This window comes from Solanum tuberosum, unplaced genomic scaffold (assembly GCF_000226075.1).
Source record: "Solanum tuberosum cultivar DM 1-3 516 R44 unplaced genomic scaffold, SolTub_3.0 scf00129, whole genome shotgun sequence".
Taxonomy (NCBI): domain Eukaryota; kingdom Viridiplantae; phylum Streptophyta; class Magnoliopsida; order Solanales; family Solanaceae; genus Solanum; species Solanum tuberosum.
The window spans coordinates 444332-461918 of NW_006239057.1; the positions used below are offsets into that span (position 1 = coordinate 444332).

A 17587-nucleotide genomic window follows, 5' to 3' on the forward strand; every position below is an offset into this window, starting at 1 on the left:
AAAACTGCAGTCTAAAATAAAATTATTGAAAAAAATTGTTCTTTAACAACTTCAACTCAACATGCAAAAAACTGAACATGCAAAAATAATTAAATACCTCTTCGTTTCCATCCTGTTCGACAACTATTCGTTCTTCGTCGTCTTTTTCAAGATCCCCACGAGTAGACGAAGATTCTACATTTCCGTTCTGAATTTGAAGAAGGTTTTGCACACCGATTGGGTCCTGTAAATGTTCTGATCGTCTCTCTTCCCTCATTTTAGCAGCGGATCCTACATTATCCGCTATTTCTTGAGTAATAAATAGATTAAAGGATGAAAAATCGCTAGCAATTTTTGTTGATTAAGTTGAATACCTCTAGTAAGCCTCTTGGATTCAGCCAATGGAGAGTGAACCCTAACCGAAATTTCAACTACAAACAACAAACTTTAAAGATTTAAACAAAAATAAAATCAGAAAAGAAATCTAAAAATAGGATAAAGATTAATACCTTAATCAAAGAGATTGTTGTTGATTTAATTTCTGAAAAAAACAATCAAAATTTACAGAAGAGATATATGGGCAACTTGAATGTTGGAGGATAATCTGAAAAGATAAAGATGAGAGAGGGATTTTTTTTTTAAATAAGAGAGAGAATTAAGAATCTGAAAAGATAAATATGAGAGAGAGAAGTTTTTTTAAAAAAAAATAGGAGAGATAATTAATTGAAAACGTGTAATTGTCAATGGGAGATAAAGTAGGAAGAAAATTAGGATACATAAAGTTTTTTAAAATAATGACATTTTTGACATTTTTACTAATATTTATGAAGTATGGATATTTTTACTAATTATGTTATTGTTTTTGACTAGTTTACTAATTTAATCTTATTTATTGGATAACCAAAGTGCAGGTGGAGTAGAAGTTATAGTCATGTTGGATAAACAAGATATGGCTATATTTGAAAGAGATCCAGAGCTACTTGAGTTTGCTAGTCCAATTACAAATCTTTAATTATAAAGTACTTGACTTTTGTGTTGTTTTATTTGCATTATGTTGTTTATTGTACCAAGGAAGCCACTTTAGCATGTAACAAACATATTCACGTGAACTCAGTAATTTTTTATCGAGGAATGGGGTAAAAATGAGGTGTGTTGGAGGGAAGGAGCACACAATTAATGTTGAATGCCACTTGTGAAACTTGTTTTCCCTACTTTTATTAGGATCATCATTTTTGAAAATACTTTCCAACCGAACATGAAAAAATTGAAAACTCCGTACCGGATACAGGCTTCACACACACACATTAGCTTTCACACTCCAGCTATACCATAACAGATAATATTAAGTACTCTCTTGAAGGTTTACTTGAAACATAAATTCAAGATCAACCAAACACTACACAAGCTTTTATAGAGTGAGCTCTCTCTACACTGCCTGAAATATGATCTTTTACCAAAAAGCAAAACATGTCAATCTATTGCCAGGGAGCAAAATCTTTAGGTCTATGTTAGTTTCTTGTGCAAAGCGTTGGACAGACGAGTTTATTGCTGCTCAGCATTTGCAGCGTGCACTCTGTAACGTTCTGACAGACGTTCAGCGACTCTGTTGCCAACAACACTGTCTATGAGTTCATACTTCTTATAAGTTGCGTTCAAGATCTCTGTCTGTTTTTTCGCAAGATTTTCCTCCTCCTCTAGTTGATGCTACACAGAGAAAAAATGAACTTCTAACAAACATGTTTACTTTAAATGTGAGATCCTCCGCCCATTTTTACTTGTCCAGTGGCACACCCCTCCAGGAGCAATAAATAGAATGACAGATTTATAGTATCACCCTTTAAATATAATAAATTCAATGTTTTGGAAAATGACTATAGTTTATAATAAGGATAAATTAGGAACTAAGTGTTAAATTAACTCTTGATTTTCTAAACTGGACAAGTGAGAGTGGACATCTATTTTTAGAATTGTGGACAAGTAAAAGTGTGACGAGAGAGTATTATACACTGAAATGAATAAAGAAAGTTTACCTTGAGGCAAAACTTGGCTTCTTCTGCATGTTTGCTAACCAAATGCTTCATCTTCTTGGCGACCTCAACATCAGGATCGCTGGAGTCCAACCATCGGCATACTATCTTCCTACCAGGTTTTATAGGACGGTCATCGAACATCTCTGCTACAGCAGCACGTGCCCTGACAGGCCTTGGCATACCACAGATCATAAATGAGGAACTGCTTATCTCGGAGATTATAGTTTTCGCCTGGTTTGCATTTTCCAGCTCAACCAATGCAGATAGTCCAACGTTCTTTGGTTCAAGGTAGTTTGGGATAAACTTGACCTGAATGACATTCCCAAATTGATCAAGTGAAGCTCTAACGACAGCTTCAGTAGCTGCAGGTGAAAGGCTGTCAATGAATATAGTACGCTTTACTTTCTCTTCAAAAGCAGCATACTCTTTCATTAAACTTTCCATGATGAGTAACAGCAAATTTCACCTAAGCAGAAGCAATTCACCAGAATCTTTAGAAAAAGAGGTAAACCACAGTTCACATAATTTTGATAGCACAGCAAATTACTCGCGACACGAATATATCATCTTAGTGCTAATCATGCTGCAACCAACTTAACGTAGTTAAAGGGTATTATGTGTGTGCGCTCGTGTGTGTACACATTCGTGCTGGAACACCATGATGATGGCTGAAGTGGATCGCGCCAGCACAGCTGTCCTCTCCAGTGATTTCTGCTCTTTTGACCCATGGAGCAAAGTTGCAAAAATATGAGTAGCGGAAGTAATCATTATGGAGTTGGGAAATGACACAACAGGGAGGGACTTGGCTGTAATATTAGAGAGGTTCACCGAAAATGGGAAAGAGATGCAATTCCTATGATCTATACAAGCCTATGATCTATAGATGCAATTCCTATGATCTATACAAGCCAGAGTGCATAGCACCAATGTTTTTAGAAAGGTAGATATGCAAGATAGGAGGTTAACCATGTCAAGAGAAGCTTGCTGGGGATTACTTTATTTCCTATTTGCTTGAATTTGGCATTAGCAACTTCTCTTGGGGACTTCCAAGGTCCATGACGTAATCCAAACTATAAACGGGCGAAGTTGTTCTATGATTTAGCAACAGCAAAAGGATTATGGAATGTACTCTGGTGTCTTGGAGTAACTTAATGAGACACATTCTCTGGAAGAAAGATTAAATAAGTCCTGTCACTTCTCGATACAGTGGATTTTTTCAGACTTAATTCTGGATATGGATCCGAGAGAGATTCCATTGACAGGAGGAAGATTCACTTGGTCTGATTGGAGAAAACATAGGGAAGTTTTAGAAGCTCGAACAATTTTAATCTCAGTTAATTGGGAAGAGAAATATGCAAATACAAGGGAGTTTTTACTACTGAGACTTCTTTATGATCACTTACCAATAATGCTGGATTTGGATAGATAATCAAGACACCTATCAGATTTGAGACCATGCATTTTGAAAGGAAGGGTTTGAAGACCAAGTAAAGAACTGGTTGGATTCAAAGTCCAAGAAGTTGACGAATAGGATTTATCATGAAATGCTAAAAGGAAAACTGAGAAGATTGGCATCAACAAAGGACACAATAGGGAAACATGAAAATGTAGAACATGGTGGATCAAGGAAGCAGACAAAAACACTAGATTTTGTATAGACTGGAAAATACACATCGCCGCTACTACAGTATCTTCAAATTGTTCATTACTGACAGAATAATTGACAACACAAATGAGAATTAGAATGAAATCATTTACTTCTAACAGTGGAAGAAATTCATCTTGCAGGTTTAGTAGAAGAAGATAAAACTTAAGTAGAGAGTTAAGCAGTCATAGAAGCAGAAAATTCACGAGCAGGATTTATGCTACCAGATCGGATAGATGCACAACGGAGTTTATAATAAAAATGTTGGGTGATAGCCGATAGGTAAGAGAGATGTCCTGACAACCTTCTATTTTCAGGATGGACTAGATGCATCTTCAAGAAACGAGATGAGCTTGATTGAGCTACTAATTTCCACTCATTGTAGCTCAAATATAAGTATCTATTACTATTAGATTAATGCCAAAGTTGTTGCCTTTGAGGTTAGAAGTAGTCAAAGCATCGGATGCACAGAACATATTTTTTTGAGAAAGCCAGCAGAGTCACACACAGTTAGGAAATGATTGTCTGGATGTGGATTGAAAGAGGAAACCTATACTAGCTTGTAAGCTGGATATTTGAAAAACATGTAACCATGTGAGCCAGGAGGATGAAACAATGAATCATCTCTTATTTGCATAGTGAGGTGGTATAACTGTAAAGATATCTGGACTATATTTTTCTTTCTGAGACTGATACGGCAATGCCTAAAGCCGTTCTAGTGTGCTTAATCACCTTGAGGTGCTTTGCAGAATTTTTAAAAAAGTGTCAACTTAAGAACTTAACAGCTTACAAGATTCATCATCATGTAGGCAAGAAATATGAACCATAACTAGACAATTTCAGAAGAAAGATTCATAAAGCTTTTGCAGCACCAATTTGGTGCTTCTAATGTTGTTGTGACTGAACTATAGTACTTATAGAAACAAATCTGGCACAGGTCCAAATGCGCAACTATTAATAACATTACTAACAAAAAAGTCCCCACTGTCTTTTTACAACAACAGCAGTAAACTCATTGTTGTAACTAATGTTAGGGAGGCTGTTCCGATAGACCCTCAGCTGAATGAACAGAACGAACAGTGAAAAAGAAAAGGTAATAGTAACAAGAAGAAACAACAACAAGATGATAAGATACCAAGGCTAAAAAAATAGCGAGCACCTAACAACATTGTTGTACACAAGGACATGATACATAGCCACTATCATTGCTACATAGAGACATACACTATACCTACTTGTATAAAAATCACATATGTCAAAGCTCAAGCATCATCCAAAATTCCAAATTACCTTCTCTGTATGAAATATTCATATTTATATCCATCAGTAACTTCAAAATTTAGTACTTATGTAGCACCCCCCCTAACTCAATTTACCCAGCAACATTTACAAGACCTTCCAAATGTTCAGTTAACAGAAAAGATTCAATTTTTTTGTTTCAAAAAGATCAAGAATCCAGTATAGTACAACCCCTCCACCTCCAAAATTGAGAATCTAGCATAATCATGAATTCAAGAACACAGATTAAATTTCTTCAACCAAACCTAAATACCAAGTTCAAGAATCAATTTTTGCCCAACCCCACCCCCCAAGGCCCCAACAACCAAAACCCACAACATAAAACAAAAATTTAAAAGGGAAAAGGGGTTTTCCGATGGTGATTTACCTTTGAGCTTCGCCCAGGTTGATGGAGCCTCACTGGAACCTTCTTAAAACTTTGGATTGTGCTATTATGGTGATTTTATAAATTTTCAGTTAAGTCTTAGAAAATCTGTTTAGTTTCATTTTAACCCCCAAAATTATCTTGAAAATTACATATTGGGTCCATATTTTTATAATTGTTTCAGGCTTGAATACAAGTAAATAAAGGAAAAGGACTATTGGAGGATAACTTAATGGTGTAAATATTGAAGTTCACATTTCAATTTATCTACTTAAAAGTATTATATTTTCGTGAGTTTCATATATTGACTATCACTTTCTTTGTGTTAAAATACATATCGATGTTCAGTTGACTACATGCGCCTGTTGTTGATTGACATAATATTTGAACAACTCAACATTGAAGTGTTTTAATACCAAAAAAGTGATAATTTAAATAGATAAAGAGAACAATGAATAGTTAAGATATAAAACTCGTAAAAAATAATAATTTATGTGTGTTTTTTCAGCCTCTTATTAGTCAAAATTTATCCATACCTGATGTTTATATCAAATCATATTTTGTTAAAAATATTGGGTCCACATGCAAGAGGTGTAGTTAACCCATTAGCATATTAGTTCATGTCTTCTTACCTAATATATAATATAATCATAATGAGTGTCCAAAGAAATACTAGTTTTCCACCATACTATGAGACTAAAGTTTAAGAGAAAAAAATGATGGGTGACTCAAGTCGAGACTCGAATCTTCTTCCAAAAAGAGAAACTTGTAAGTCTCCTAAAATGTATTTTCCAACAAATACAATACTAATTTATTAAATTAGGGAAGAATATGCATATATTAAGTATAATTTAGTGATAAAAATATATGAAAAGACATGGTAAATAGAAAAAGATAGTGTATGATAAAAAATTATTAGCACTTAATATTTATAAAACATATATATATAATAGATTAATTAGGATGGTGTAACAATGTTTCAATTCATATGATGCATTGTACAAAAATCCAGTTAGACTTTTTGTTTCGCCAAGTTTGTATCATCTATCGCAATTTGGAGTACATTAGGGGTGTGTTCGATATGAACTAGAAAAATAAGTAATTTTTTTTACTTGTGTTCGATATATAAGCAAAAAAATATTATTCTAAAAGTATTTGTATATAATCTAAATAAATATTATGAAAGTGACTCAAGTGGGGTGGTGGAGATGGAACTATGGGTGACGGTGAAGTTGAGGTGTACTGAGAGTGGAAAGGACACAATCAATATGTAACATCAGAAGTAAACTCATTTTCCCTACTTTCAATTTTTTTTAAAATCATTTTCCTCGATTTTCCTATAGAAAATATTATTCAAAAATTTTGATCTACGGAACATGAGAAAACCGAACACACCATAGAATTCAGAGCAGCTAAGTAAGGCCGATCATCATGGCACACTTGCTAGTCAATGGGAGGGGTAAGAAGTTTGTGTTCCGGTGTACTCTTATCACCTATGTTCCAAGTGACTAGCTTGGCTGGTGATGCGTTCACCCACTTGCACGCTTCCTTGCAAGCACGAAATCCTTAGTTCGCCCGCTACCACACGGGCCGGTGTACTCTTATCGCTAACCCCGAGAGAGGCTATACTCTAAGAGCCAACCGACTCATTATCCCTAGAAGCAAGGATCAAGAAATATCAATGTATCAGGGGTTGAGCATACCTTCCACCCCGCGTCCTTGCGCGGGTGTTCTCAGTCTAACCACATGAATCAATACTACCAAAAGAAACCAAAGCACTTTTAAATTCACAATTCTATTTACAAGCAACTGGACCAGCAGACGTTGAAGTCAATACGATAAAAACATGTCGATAGGTTCAGAAACCAATTTAACAGAGAGTAAAGCACAACTTGCTTCGCTATGGACATTAAGTTAGAATACTTGAAATAAACTATACCCCTAAACCAGATAAGATTACATAGACGGGTTAACTCTGCAAGATGGTAATCTGAATAGTGTCATTCAATCACTGCAAAGATCGTCAAAACTCACGTCTTCTGATATAGTATCCAATTCGTCAATGGCTGCCAGATTGGGACGGATATTAGTATTGGTATATACTAAGCTAAAGAACTCAATATCAGATGCCACACAACTAACCTTGATTTTCTTGTTCTCCCCTATCCTGAGGATCCAAAAAGTCGTTGGTATCTGTTGCAAGAAAGGCTGATCCAGAGTAGCCCTCTAGAATCTCTGTATAGAACAGAAAGTAAAAACATATAACAATGTGAAATTGATGACGATATTACTCCAGAAGAGAAGGGAGCACAAACCAGAAGTGTTGGGAAAATCAGCTGTTAAGTCTGAGAAACTGAAGTTTCGAGGAATCTTTCCCAAGAAACCAAAGGAAGAAGTATCAACACCCCAGGGATCCTCAATCACTGGTTGTACACTTGGCTCAACATATGAATTTCCAACTCCAGGACGAGCCTGCTGGAGAATGCCCTCACCACCATTGTTGCCTGAATAACCAGCTGAGTTGATCATCCCCCCATTTGGTCCTTGCATCAGTCCCAGGTTTGCATGCTGAGGCAATAGCATGTTTGGTGATAAATCAATGCTTCTTGCATGAGCAGAAACATCCATAGCAGCTTGCGCATATGATTGGACTGACGAAGCACCATTTGTGTAAACATGAGGTAAATTGCCATTAACAGTCGGGTGCATGTTGGCAAGCTTCACATTAGGCTCAGCATGCTCTGTTGCTTGAAAGGTTGAGTTCTGTGCTACTGTCAATATGTGATAGTACATAATCACTTACTTTTCCTTATCAGTATTTAATAGGATGAAATCGTACAAAACTTAAAGCAATATAACAGGTATACAAATGCATAAGATGTGTTTGTTTTCAGGGTTGCAATGTACACTCCTTCACCCTTAATCTAAACGAAATAAAAAAGGGAAACTAAAATAATAACATACATACCATGGTTATCTCACGTCTGACATGCATCTAGAAACTAAAGGAAGATTTTGAGACTACGATGTTGATGATTTGGATGAAGCCAAAACTTCATTTGTTTCCTCCATTTCTCTCAAACTTTTACTCAATTTTACTTATCAAAATCAAGAAAAGAATTTTATCATATTCACCAACTTCAACAAGTATGAATGATCTCAAGTTGAAAACACAATCACAGTGCCGAAAGACAGATCCTCTGGGACACTTTTCCTGAAAAAATCCTTCCCATAACTATCCCTAATATTCACATTTTGATCTGCCACTTTAAACCCTCAAACTTTTCTTTGACTATCCAACCTAAAATCCTATTCGATTGTATGAAAATACAAAGCAAGGAAGCTGAAAATTGGAAAAGAGTGGGAAACTATAACAAATTTTATGATGGAAAAGAAAAACACAGGCATAATAATTATTTCCAAGAAGATCAATAGGGAATCTATGAATTCATATCTTACCTGGTTGAATCTGAGATCCATTAGACACAGGAACGGATTCAGTTGCATACATACGCATTGACTCAGCCTGTCTCTCAAGCAACTCATTGAATCTCGTAATTTGATCTTTTACTATCAACCTCGTATAATAAGCCCTGAAAAACTCATGGTTTTCTTCTTCAAGCCTTTGCCACACTGGAAAAGAGATCAAGATGTCAAATTAACTCCCCGTAGACACATGAAGCACATAGATCACAACCATCAACTACTCGAGATAAGACAGGCCAAACACATTTTAAAACAAATACTAATAATAATTTCATACATTTTTCAACTCCATCAGAATAAGCTTAAATATTTTATTTCTGATTGATAACTAATACTACTCTGAATAGAAGTAGGAGGAGGAATGCCTTCCATAATCCCTCTTCAAATAATTTTCTTCCTACTATTCATCATAATAGAGTTAATTCCTTAAATGGTCATCCAAGTAATCAAACTAACCCAACAAAGTCGCTTTTGTTTTTTTTTTATCACAAGCAAGTCCTTCAACTATTACTTTATCTCTTATGAAATTATCCTAGCCTTTTAAGTTTCTATTATACTCACCTATTTTGCTTAGTTGGAATCTTAAATCCCACTTTAATGACAAACCCCGTAACGTGAACCCACCCAAGACCCAAAATCTGACCCAACAAAAAATTCTATCGTATGGAATTCCAGTATTCCACGAACATCAGAAGATCATTACAATACCTGTCCATTAATCATAAAACTCAATCTGCTACATTTGTGTGGATAATCATTTGGCTACTGATTGTCTGACATGCCTGAAGTATAAAATGACAGAAAGGAGGCCAGTTTTCTTTTTTGTATTTATTTTTATTTGTTTGGCGCCAACATCAACTGATATAAAAGGCACAAGTCATTTTTCTTTATTGTATAATATAATTATTTGGTGATAGTATTTAAGAAGGTTACAAGACGAGGTTGGATTTTTAGTGAACTTCTTCTTTAATTGAAAGAATAAGGAGTCTTAGACCTTATTTGTTTTTAATACGAATAAGACATCAGAATATATAAATATACACATGATTATTAAGATACTGTATCTTTATGTAAACACGGTATAATTAAGACTATTAATGTTCTTGTTGGTCAGATTTTGGGTCTTAGGTGGGTTCAATTAATGGGGTTTGTCATTAAAATGAAATTCATGATGCCAACAAAGCAAATTAGGTGAGTTAAGTAGTTCAAAAGGATAGGATGATTTTATAAGAATAAAGTAATAGTTGAAAGATTTTTGTCATAAAAACAGAAGTGATTTTGCTAGGTTATTTCCATTACTTGGATGACCATATAAGGAATTAACTCCATCATAATAATTCTCATAACAGGTCATTTTCTATTTTATTTCGTCAGATTCACTGTCTTCCAAATTAAGTAATTTTTAAGAAACTTGAGAGTACAGATAAATATTTCTCTGAAAAAGTCAATAGAATAATATTAACAAAATATAAGGAACAAAATAGAAAGAGAGAGGACCCACCAAATTCAGTGAAACTAGGCTGAATCTTTGCCTGATGTAAGAGGGTATCAACAGTTTCCTTCTGGTTCATGTAAAGCTGTAAACATCTTTCGATGAGATTTTGCACCTGAAATCAAAGAAACTCATTGTTAGGAGAGAAAGCACCATAACTCTATGATCCTATAAGATGCCCACATCCCAATGAGATACATCTCGGGAGGGTGAAATGTACGCAGACCTTACCCCAGACTCCTGCCTTGTATGAGGTAGAGAACATGTTTCCGACATATAAACAAAAAAATAGAACAAACTACAAAATTCAGTTTTTTCTTTCTCTTTTCAAACATGTAAGACAACAACTACTCAATCCAAATCCCAACCAAGTCGGATTCATCTATACGAATCATTCACTATGCATGTAGCAAAATTAAACCATGCACATGCCGAGGTTAAGATCACTCCCTCTGACCCAATTTATGTGGCACTATTCGCTTTTCTAGATTTAAATTATGTTAATTTTGACCAACATTTTTAAAGGGTTAGGCAACAATTCTTGCGGGAGTGAAGTATCTTTTGCCTTGAAGTAACTGAAAGAGTTATAAGTAGCAAGAATTATATCTACAGATTATGAAATTATCCACGCAATTCAATCAAATACTTGCTGTATATGCTCAAAGAAAATTGTGCATGCTCTATCTCTTTCCATTTGATTCAGGGCTTATTAAATGATTCATACCGAGAAACAAGAAAACGAATGTTATGATTGTAGCACAATGCTTACCAGTTGTATATCTTCACGCGTGATTTTCCTGACCTGCTCACCAGACATTTTTTCAATCTTCCAATGTTAAAAAGCTCAGCAGAAACTTGATGCAATTTCTGTTGACAAGGCCAGGTAAAGAAAAAATTCAACTCTTGCTACCAAAAATAAATAACAATTGATATCACCTGATATGTTAAGGTAACTTCTAGATAATTAGGGTGTAATTAGCAAAGCACCGCAAAAAATAAATAGTAAACAATAAGCTAGTACTACACATATAAAAGACCCAACAATATGGCATCAAGCAAAACCACAGCAAACTGCAGGTTGTACAGTTAAGGAGAAATGTCTAAATGCAAGTAACCCTATGTGTTAAGAATATTGTGAAAATATATATCGTAAGCTCAATTAGGGAGATTCATTTTCAGTTAGGATCAATTAAGAAGATTATTTGCTTGCAATTATGTACTCTTTGAATTCCTTCTATTTTAGGATGTTGTACATCACTGTTTAAACTCCCATTAGCTTGACGTCACAATGAAGCTGAAATATTGCCCGGACGTCTTTTCTCCCCTTTTCTGCATGGTACCAGAGATATGGTATTGAGTACCATATCTGAAACTTCAATTTTTTCTATGTTCGACAAAAGAGAGACAGAAGCGACAGAAAAATCAACTTGTGGAAGAATACTTTTCCTCCACAATCTCCTCTCCTACAATTAGTGCTGCGATATTGCATGGTAGATGTAATCATGTCTCGCCAGCATTTCCAGCACATTTGACGTTCACCATTAAAGGATATGATGATCATCTGATCAACAAATATGAGATATTACAACCTCCAATCAAAAAACATTGATCAAAGCAGATGCAAAACTGTGCAATTTGCTATGACATTCTCTTGATCCCAAGCTACTTAATTTATTCCTTTTCTGCAAGACCAGTTGTAGAATATAAACTATGTCTAAGGCATTGTGTACGAGTTAGTTTTCCGATGAGAAGCATAGCATATGAATTCATCATAGTAAAAAGTTACATGGTAGTGTATGGACCTTTCTTTACTTCTTGTTGAGGAGTTCTACAGAAACCCATGGGAGAACTACGGAAAAACTACAGGGTGAGAAAGATGGATATTAGGGAACAAGATGCATGGAAGACCACTATGTTTATATTGGATGAATTGCAGAGAAAGGAATATATATATATGTGTGTGTGTGTGTGTGTGAAGGCATTGAAAAAACAATGTGGAGAGGCAAGAGCATTATGTTCTTCTGGTGAAAAGACAAGATCCTTTTGTGCATATGTAGTTAGTTAGATATACCTTTTTTAAACTTCAACCTAATCCACTTACGTCAGCTGTAAAGTTTTTAAATGCCATCCTGTCGTAAACGTTAACATCCGAATGACTTTTGACTTATTAAAGAAAAGGATAAAAACTTGGTCATAATTGACATGTAACACTTGTTTTAGAATAATTGGCATGTAAAATCACTTCTCCAATGTCAAAATTTAAACCATAAGTTAGTTAGGGCAAAGTTAGAATGTTTTTTAAAAATTTGGGTATAGGGGTCGGTGGACATGAAGAGAATCTTTAAACGTGTTTTGGGATAGGCAAGGATTTTTCACACTTAAAACACAGTTTTATTAATTGCCTGCTTATTTTTTTAAAAAAAATAAATCCAACTCACAAATTACTATCATGTAACCAACTGACTAATAAATAGAAAAAGAGAGAGAGGACTCGTATAGTCTCCAATATGAAGAAAAATGTGAGAAAAATATGAGGAAAAAAGGTATGGGTGCAAGGGCAAAATAACGCTGGGACTGAAGCCTATCATTCTAAGTCTACAAGTACATACATGTTTTTGTTAGTGTCAACAGATGCATGATAGGCGCAGTTTGTATAATATGTTTAAATTAAAATAAAATTTTGCTTCACTTTCCCTGTAGGAGGCACTGGTGGAAATATTTATAGAGATAACTTTACGTCATCCCTTCAGGGACAATGCATAAAAGAAGTTTACTTCCAAGAAAATGGATAATAAAGAACAAAAACTATTTTTTTTTCTGTTTTTGATTGATCAAAAACTTAATCTTCCATACCCTAACAAGCAGTGGTCAAGGTATAAAAGGAAATTATAGCTTAAAAGAACCCAAATATAGCTTCATTTAGGAATGTTATCTATTTGCTATTTGAACAGGTGTAGAAATTGTATTTATTTGAAGGCATGACCTCATTGCGACAATTTGAACAATTCAATTAGAAGGTGCTATAGACTACCAGTACAAGATAGCTTCCATATATCTCTAGTAGACGTGATATCTTTCCGAATAGTAGTTCAGCTTAGAGAGGAAGCTTCAAGAGATCAATGCACAGAACATACCCAAGAGGGGAAGCTTCAAGTATCTTGGGTACATAATAGAAGGAGACGGGGAGATTTATAATGATGTTGCACATTGTATTGCAGCGGGGTTGGTGAAATGGAAGCTTGCATCTGGGGTACTTTGCGAGAAGAATGTGTTGCTCTTTGTTGTATGGGGCAAAGTGTTGGCCAATTAAGAATGTTCACGTTCAAAAAATAAATGTGGCGGAGATAAGGATGCTTAGATGGATGTATGGGAATGCACATGAGAGACATTATTAAGAACGAAGTTAAATGAGGTAAGGTGGGAGTGGCCTCACCGGCGAGCAAAATGAGGGAAGCGAGACTAAGATAGTTTGTGCATGTGAAGAGGATGTGTGCAGATGCACTAGTAAGGAGGTACGCGAATGTGAGGAGGTGCGAGAGATTGGATGTAGCATAAATTAGGAGAGGTAGACGAAAGCCGAAAAAGAATTAGGGGAGGTTATTAGACAGGACATGGCACAAATTCAACTTTCTGAGAACATGAACTTTGATAGGAAGGTGTGGAGATGAAGAATTAGAGTAGAAGGTTAGTAGGTACCCGAATATTGTTGCACTTTATGTGGGAGAGGAAAGGCTAGCCTCATCTCCTCCTTATTAGTAGTAGTGTTAGTAGTCGCGTAGTTTCTTATTCTCTAGTATGTATTATTGTATGTGCTTCATTCGCATTGTATCTTGAAATCGTTGTTGTCATATTTCCTTTCAACCCTACATCGATAACTTCTCTTTTGAGTCGAAGGTCAATCGGAAACAACCTCCCTACCTCAAAAAGGTAGGGGTAAGGTGTGCGTACATCCTACCTTCACCAAACCCCACCTATGGGATTACACTAATATGTTGTTGTTGTATTAGTTCAGCTTAAAGGAAATATAGCATCATCTACATCGCTATCACCTTGTTAATGACAAGTATTCTCTCATCGAATCACAAGGTACTTTTAACATAAATGACACACTTAATCACGCAATTCTAAGCGAAGGCAAAAATACTACTCCCTCTGTCCTATTTTTTATGACTCATTTTCTTTTTTAGTCAGTTCCAAAAAGAATAACACATTTCTATATTTAGGAGTAACAATTTAACTTTAAAATATCCAATTTATCCTTAATAAAATGATTTATAGCCACACAACCGTATATCACTTATTTTAATCCACAAATTTCAAAAGTCTTTTTTTCTTTCTTAAATTTCGTGTAAAGTCAAACTAGCTTATATAAAATGGGACGGAGGGAGTATGTGATTTCTTCTCGTAAGTCCAAGCCTCGGTGAACAAAGTTACCGAGACTCGATACTTGCACTAGTGAGAGGTCTTGCACGTGCTTCGTGAAATTAGTGGAGATGCGCAAGCTCGCCCGATCACAAACACCATGGATATAATAAAAAAAAACACATTTTATCATAACCACCATAACTCTATGATCCTATAAAATGCCCACATCCCAATGAGATACATCTTAGAGAGTAGTACGCAGACCTTACCCCAAACTCGTACTTTGTGTGAGGTAGAGAACATGTTTCCGACATATAAACAAAAAAAAAAGAGAACAAACAACAAAATTCAATTTTTTCTTACCATTTCCAAACATGTAACTCAACAACTACTCAATCCAAATCCCAACCGAGTCGAATTCATCTCTACAAAATTACTAATCATTCACTATGCATGTAGCTAAATTTAAACTCATATCACTCCAACATTACAAAAAAACTCAACTTTTCAACCGATTACAACTTCTCTACGTTTACAAATAAGTTCAGTTCAGCATATCAAGGGCAACCATTTTACAAAATTGAGTCTCAACGAAACTTTATCTCTGCTACAAATCATCAACACTTACAATATATCGCCGGAAAAACCTAATCGGAAACTCACCTATCGTTGCCGGTGCCGTCTGATTTCTGTTCACCGCTTCCTCGTTTTTCTCCTTTTTTTCGCAAAGTTCTTCGAATAGATCACCGAAGGACAAACTCATATTACACTTTTTCAGTCTACATATATATATTTGATATTATTGTCTGTGAAGTCCCTATACTTTAGTTAAATTATGAATTGACCCCTTATCCAAAATAAAAACAGTTACGACAGTTACCTATCTTTTTCAATAGTGATTTTTATAATTTTAAAGATTTTTCCTTATCAACTCCTTCAACTTTCAAAGATTTTCTATATTTGATACTTAGATTTTTCATATTTATGGTAAATATATAAATAAATTTTTATAGTAAGTTTAGTTTGTAACTAAATAAAAATGTTAATTTTTTCAATGATATATTTTATAATTTAAAATTATTTTTTTTCACATCAACTCACCAACTTTCCAAGTTCTTAATATTGGATTTTTTATGTTTATAATAATTAGTATAAAATATATAGTTACATTATTATTTATTTATAGTAACAAAAATATAAATAAATTTGTACAATAAGCTAGATTAGTTTGTAACTTAATAAAACGTTTTATTTTTTTCAATAATGATTTTATAATTTTAAGATTTGTTTACTACCAACTCCCACAACTTTTCAAATTTATTATATTTGATACTCAATTTTTTCTTATTTATAATAATAGTTGCGTAAAAATATTTATATAATCAGATTATTGATATGTGGTAACATAATAATATTAATAAATTTCTATAATGAGTTTAGTTTATAAGTTGATTGATAAATATGTCTAAGTTCAAACTAATAGATAACTATCATGGCATGTTATTATTTTTATCAAGTTATCAATTATAATACTTATTATTAAATACTTCATATATATCACTTGCTTCAATTAATATGCGATATTAATAATCATACACTTACTTTATTTTTGTTTGTCACTAAACTTTACTCATAATCAAATAATAGAAAGTGATTCTCCTAACTAACATATTATTCATGGAAAATACGTTCATGCAAAATATTAAATTATATCAAACATTTAACTATTATGTCGTAGATTATTTTAAATATAAAAGTTTTTTTTTCTTTCACAAAGGTATGAGGAGTGATCTAACATAAACATTCATATAATGTTTTCATGATTATTTTAAAGAAAATTTACACTCGATATTTATATCAAGCAATAAATATTGAGTATCAACCCTATTATATGATGACTTAATTGAATTTAAAATAATGAAACATTTTCTCCATCGTTTTTCCAAAAAATAAGAATAGTATGATAACCTATAGACTTAATTGGCAATAAATAGCCCATTTTTAAAAAAAAATCGCAAAAAAAAGATTTTAAAAAATACGAAATAATTTGAAAGCAGATTGTTTTGAATAATCTTTTGCTAGTTTTAAGGAGAAATGGTTGGAAGTTAGAAGAAAGGTGATATTAAATATTTTTATTATTTAAAACATAATAATTAAAAATGTCGATATATTTAGGCTAATATGTGCCAGTCTTTTTATGAAAAAATTATGCATTAGAGCAAACTATTAATTCAAAATAAATCATATAGATATAGTTTCATTTAATTCTAATTCGTAACAAACACATTGTCATTTGCCTCTCTCCCCTGAATCTCGTTCGACACTCTTTGGAATCTCGCTCGCCATTTTCTGGCTCGCTTGTCTCACTTTATACAAACACAAATGTATAAATTGTGTTTGTGTTTGTATAAAGCAAGAGAGAACTGTATATACAAATACAAATGCATATATCTTCGTCCTATACACTTAGAATTATACAAATACAAATTTCCCCTTGTCCAGTTCTCTTTTGTCGTTCTCTCTTTCTCGCTTTATACAAACACAAATTATACATTGTGTATAATCTGTGTTTGCATAAAGCGAGAGATATTTGATATACAAATGCAAATGTTTTAACTTGATTTAATTGTATACAAATTCAAAATTTATGCAGATATACAAACACAATCATTGATACATATACATAGTAGTTACATATATACAATTATCTAACCGATATGCATATACAGTGGCTACGATTTTATACAAATGAGATGTCTGCAAATCAGAGCGCAAATAGCAAAACTGTAGTTATAGTGCGCTAATATGATTTTTATGTTTGCTATTCCTAAAATTTGCTCATTTTTTATTTATTTATTAATTACTAATTAATATTGCGTTATATGTTGCGAATTGTATGTAATAGTTGCCTATCTGTTTCAATTCGT

The 17587-nt window shown here is 33.8% G+C and overlaps 2 protein-coding genes across 3 annotated transcripts; both read right to left on the bottom strand.

Moving 5' to 3' along the window:
* Positions 1-1287: 1287 nt before the first annotated feature.
* Positions 1288-5402, bottom strand: LOC102599498 (uncharacterized). The gene is made up of 3 exons (XM_006351209.2): positions 5321-5402; positions 2010-2475; positions 1288-1683 (listed from the first exon to the last, which is right to left on the bottom strand). Exons 2-3 carry the CDS (start codon positions 2451-2453, stop codon positions 1522-1524), a joined length of 606 nt encoding a protein of 201 aa, XP_006351271.1. The 5' UTR covers positions 2454-2475; positions 5321-5402; the 3' UTR covers positions 1288-1521.
* A 1802-nt stretch (positions 5403-7204) lies between these two features.
* On the bottom strand, positions 7205-15403 carry LOC102584182 (uncharacterized). 2 transcript variants are annotated; one of them, XM_015310419.1, is made up of 7 exons: positions 15324-15403; positions 11065-11162; positions 10305-10410; positions 8777-8950; positions 7633-8085; positions 7460-7552; positions 7205-7383 (listed from the first exon to the last, which is right to left on the bottom strand). In XM_015310419.1, the coding sequence occupies exons 2-7, from the start codon at positions 11110-11112 to the stop codon at positions 7322-7324; spliced, it is 936 nt and encodes a 311-aa protein (XP_015165905.1). In that variant the 5' UTR covers positions 11113-11162; positions 15324-15403; the 3' UTR covers positions 7205-7321. The 2 variants fall into 2 exon arrangements, with proteins under 2 accessions (XP_015165905.1, XP_006351392.1); XM_006351330.2 differs by having other exon boundaries at positions 7633-8088.
* Positions 15404-17587: the final 2184 nt, after the last annotated feature.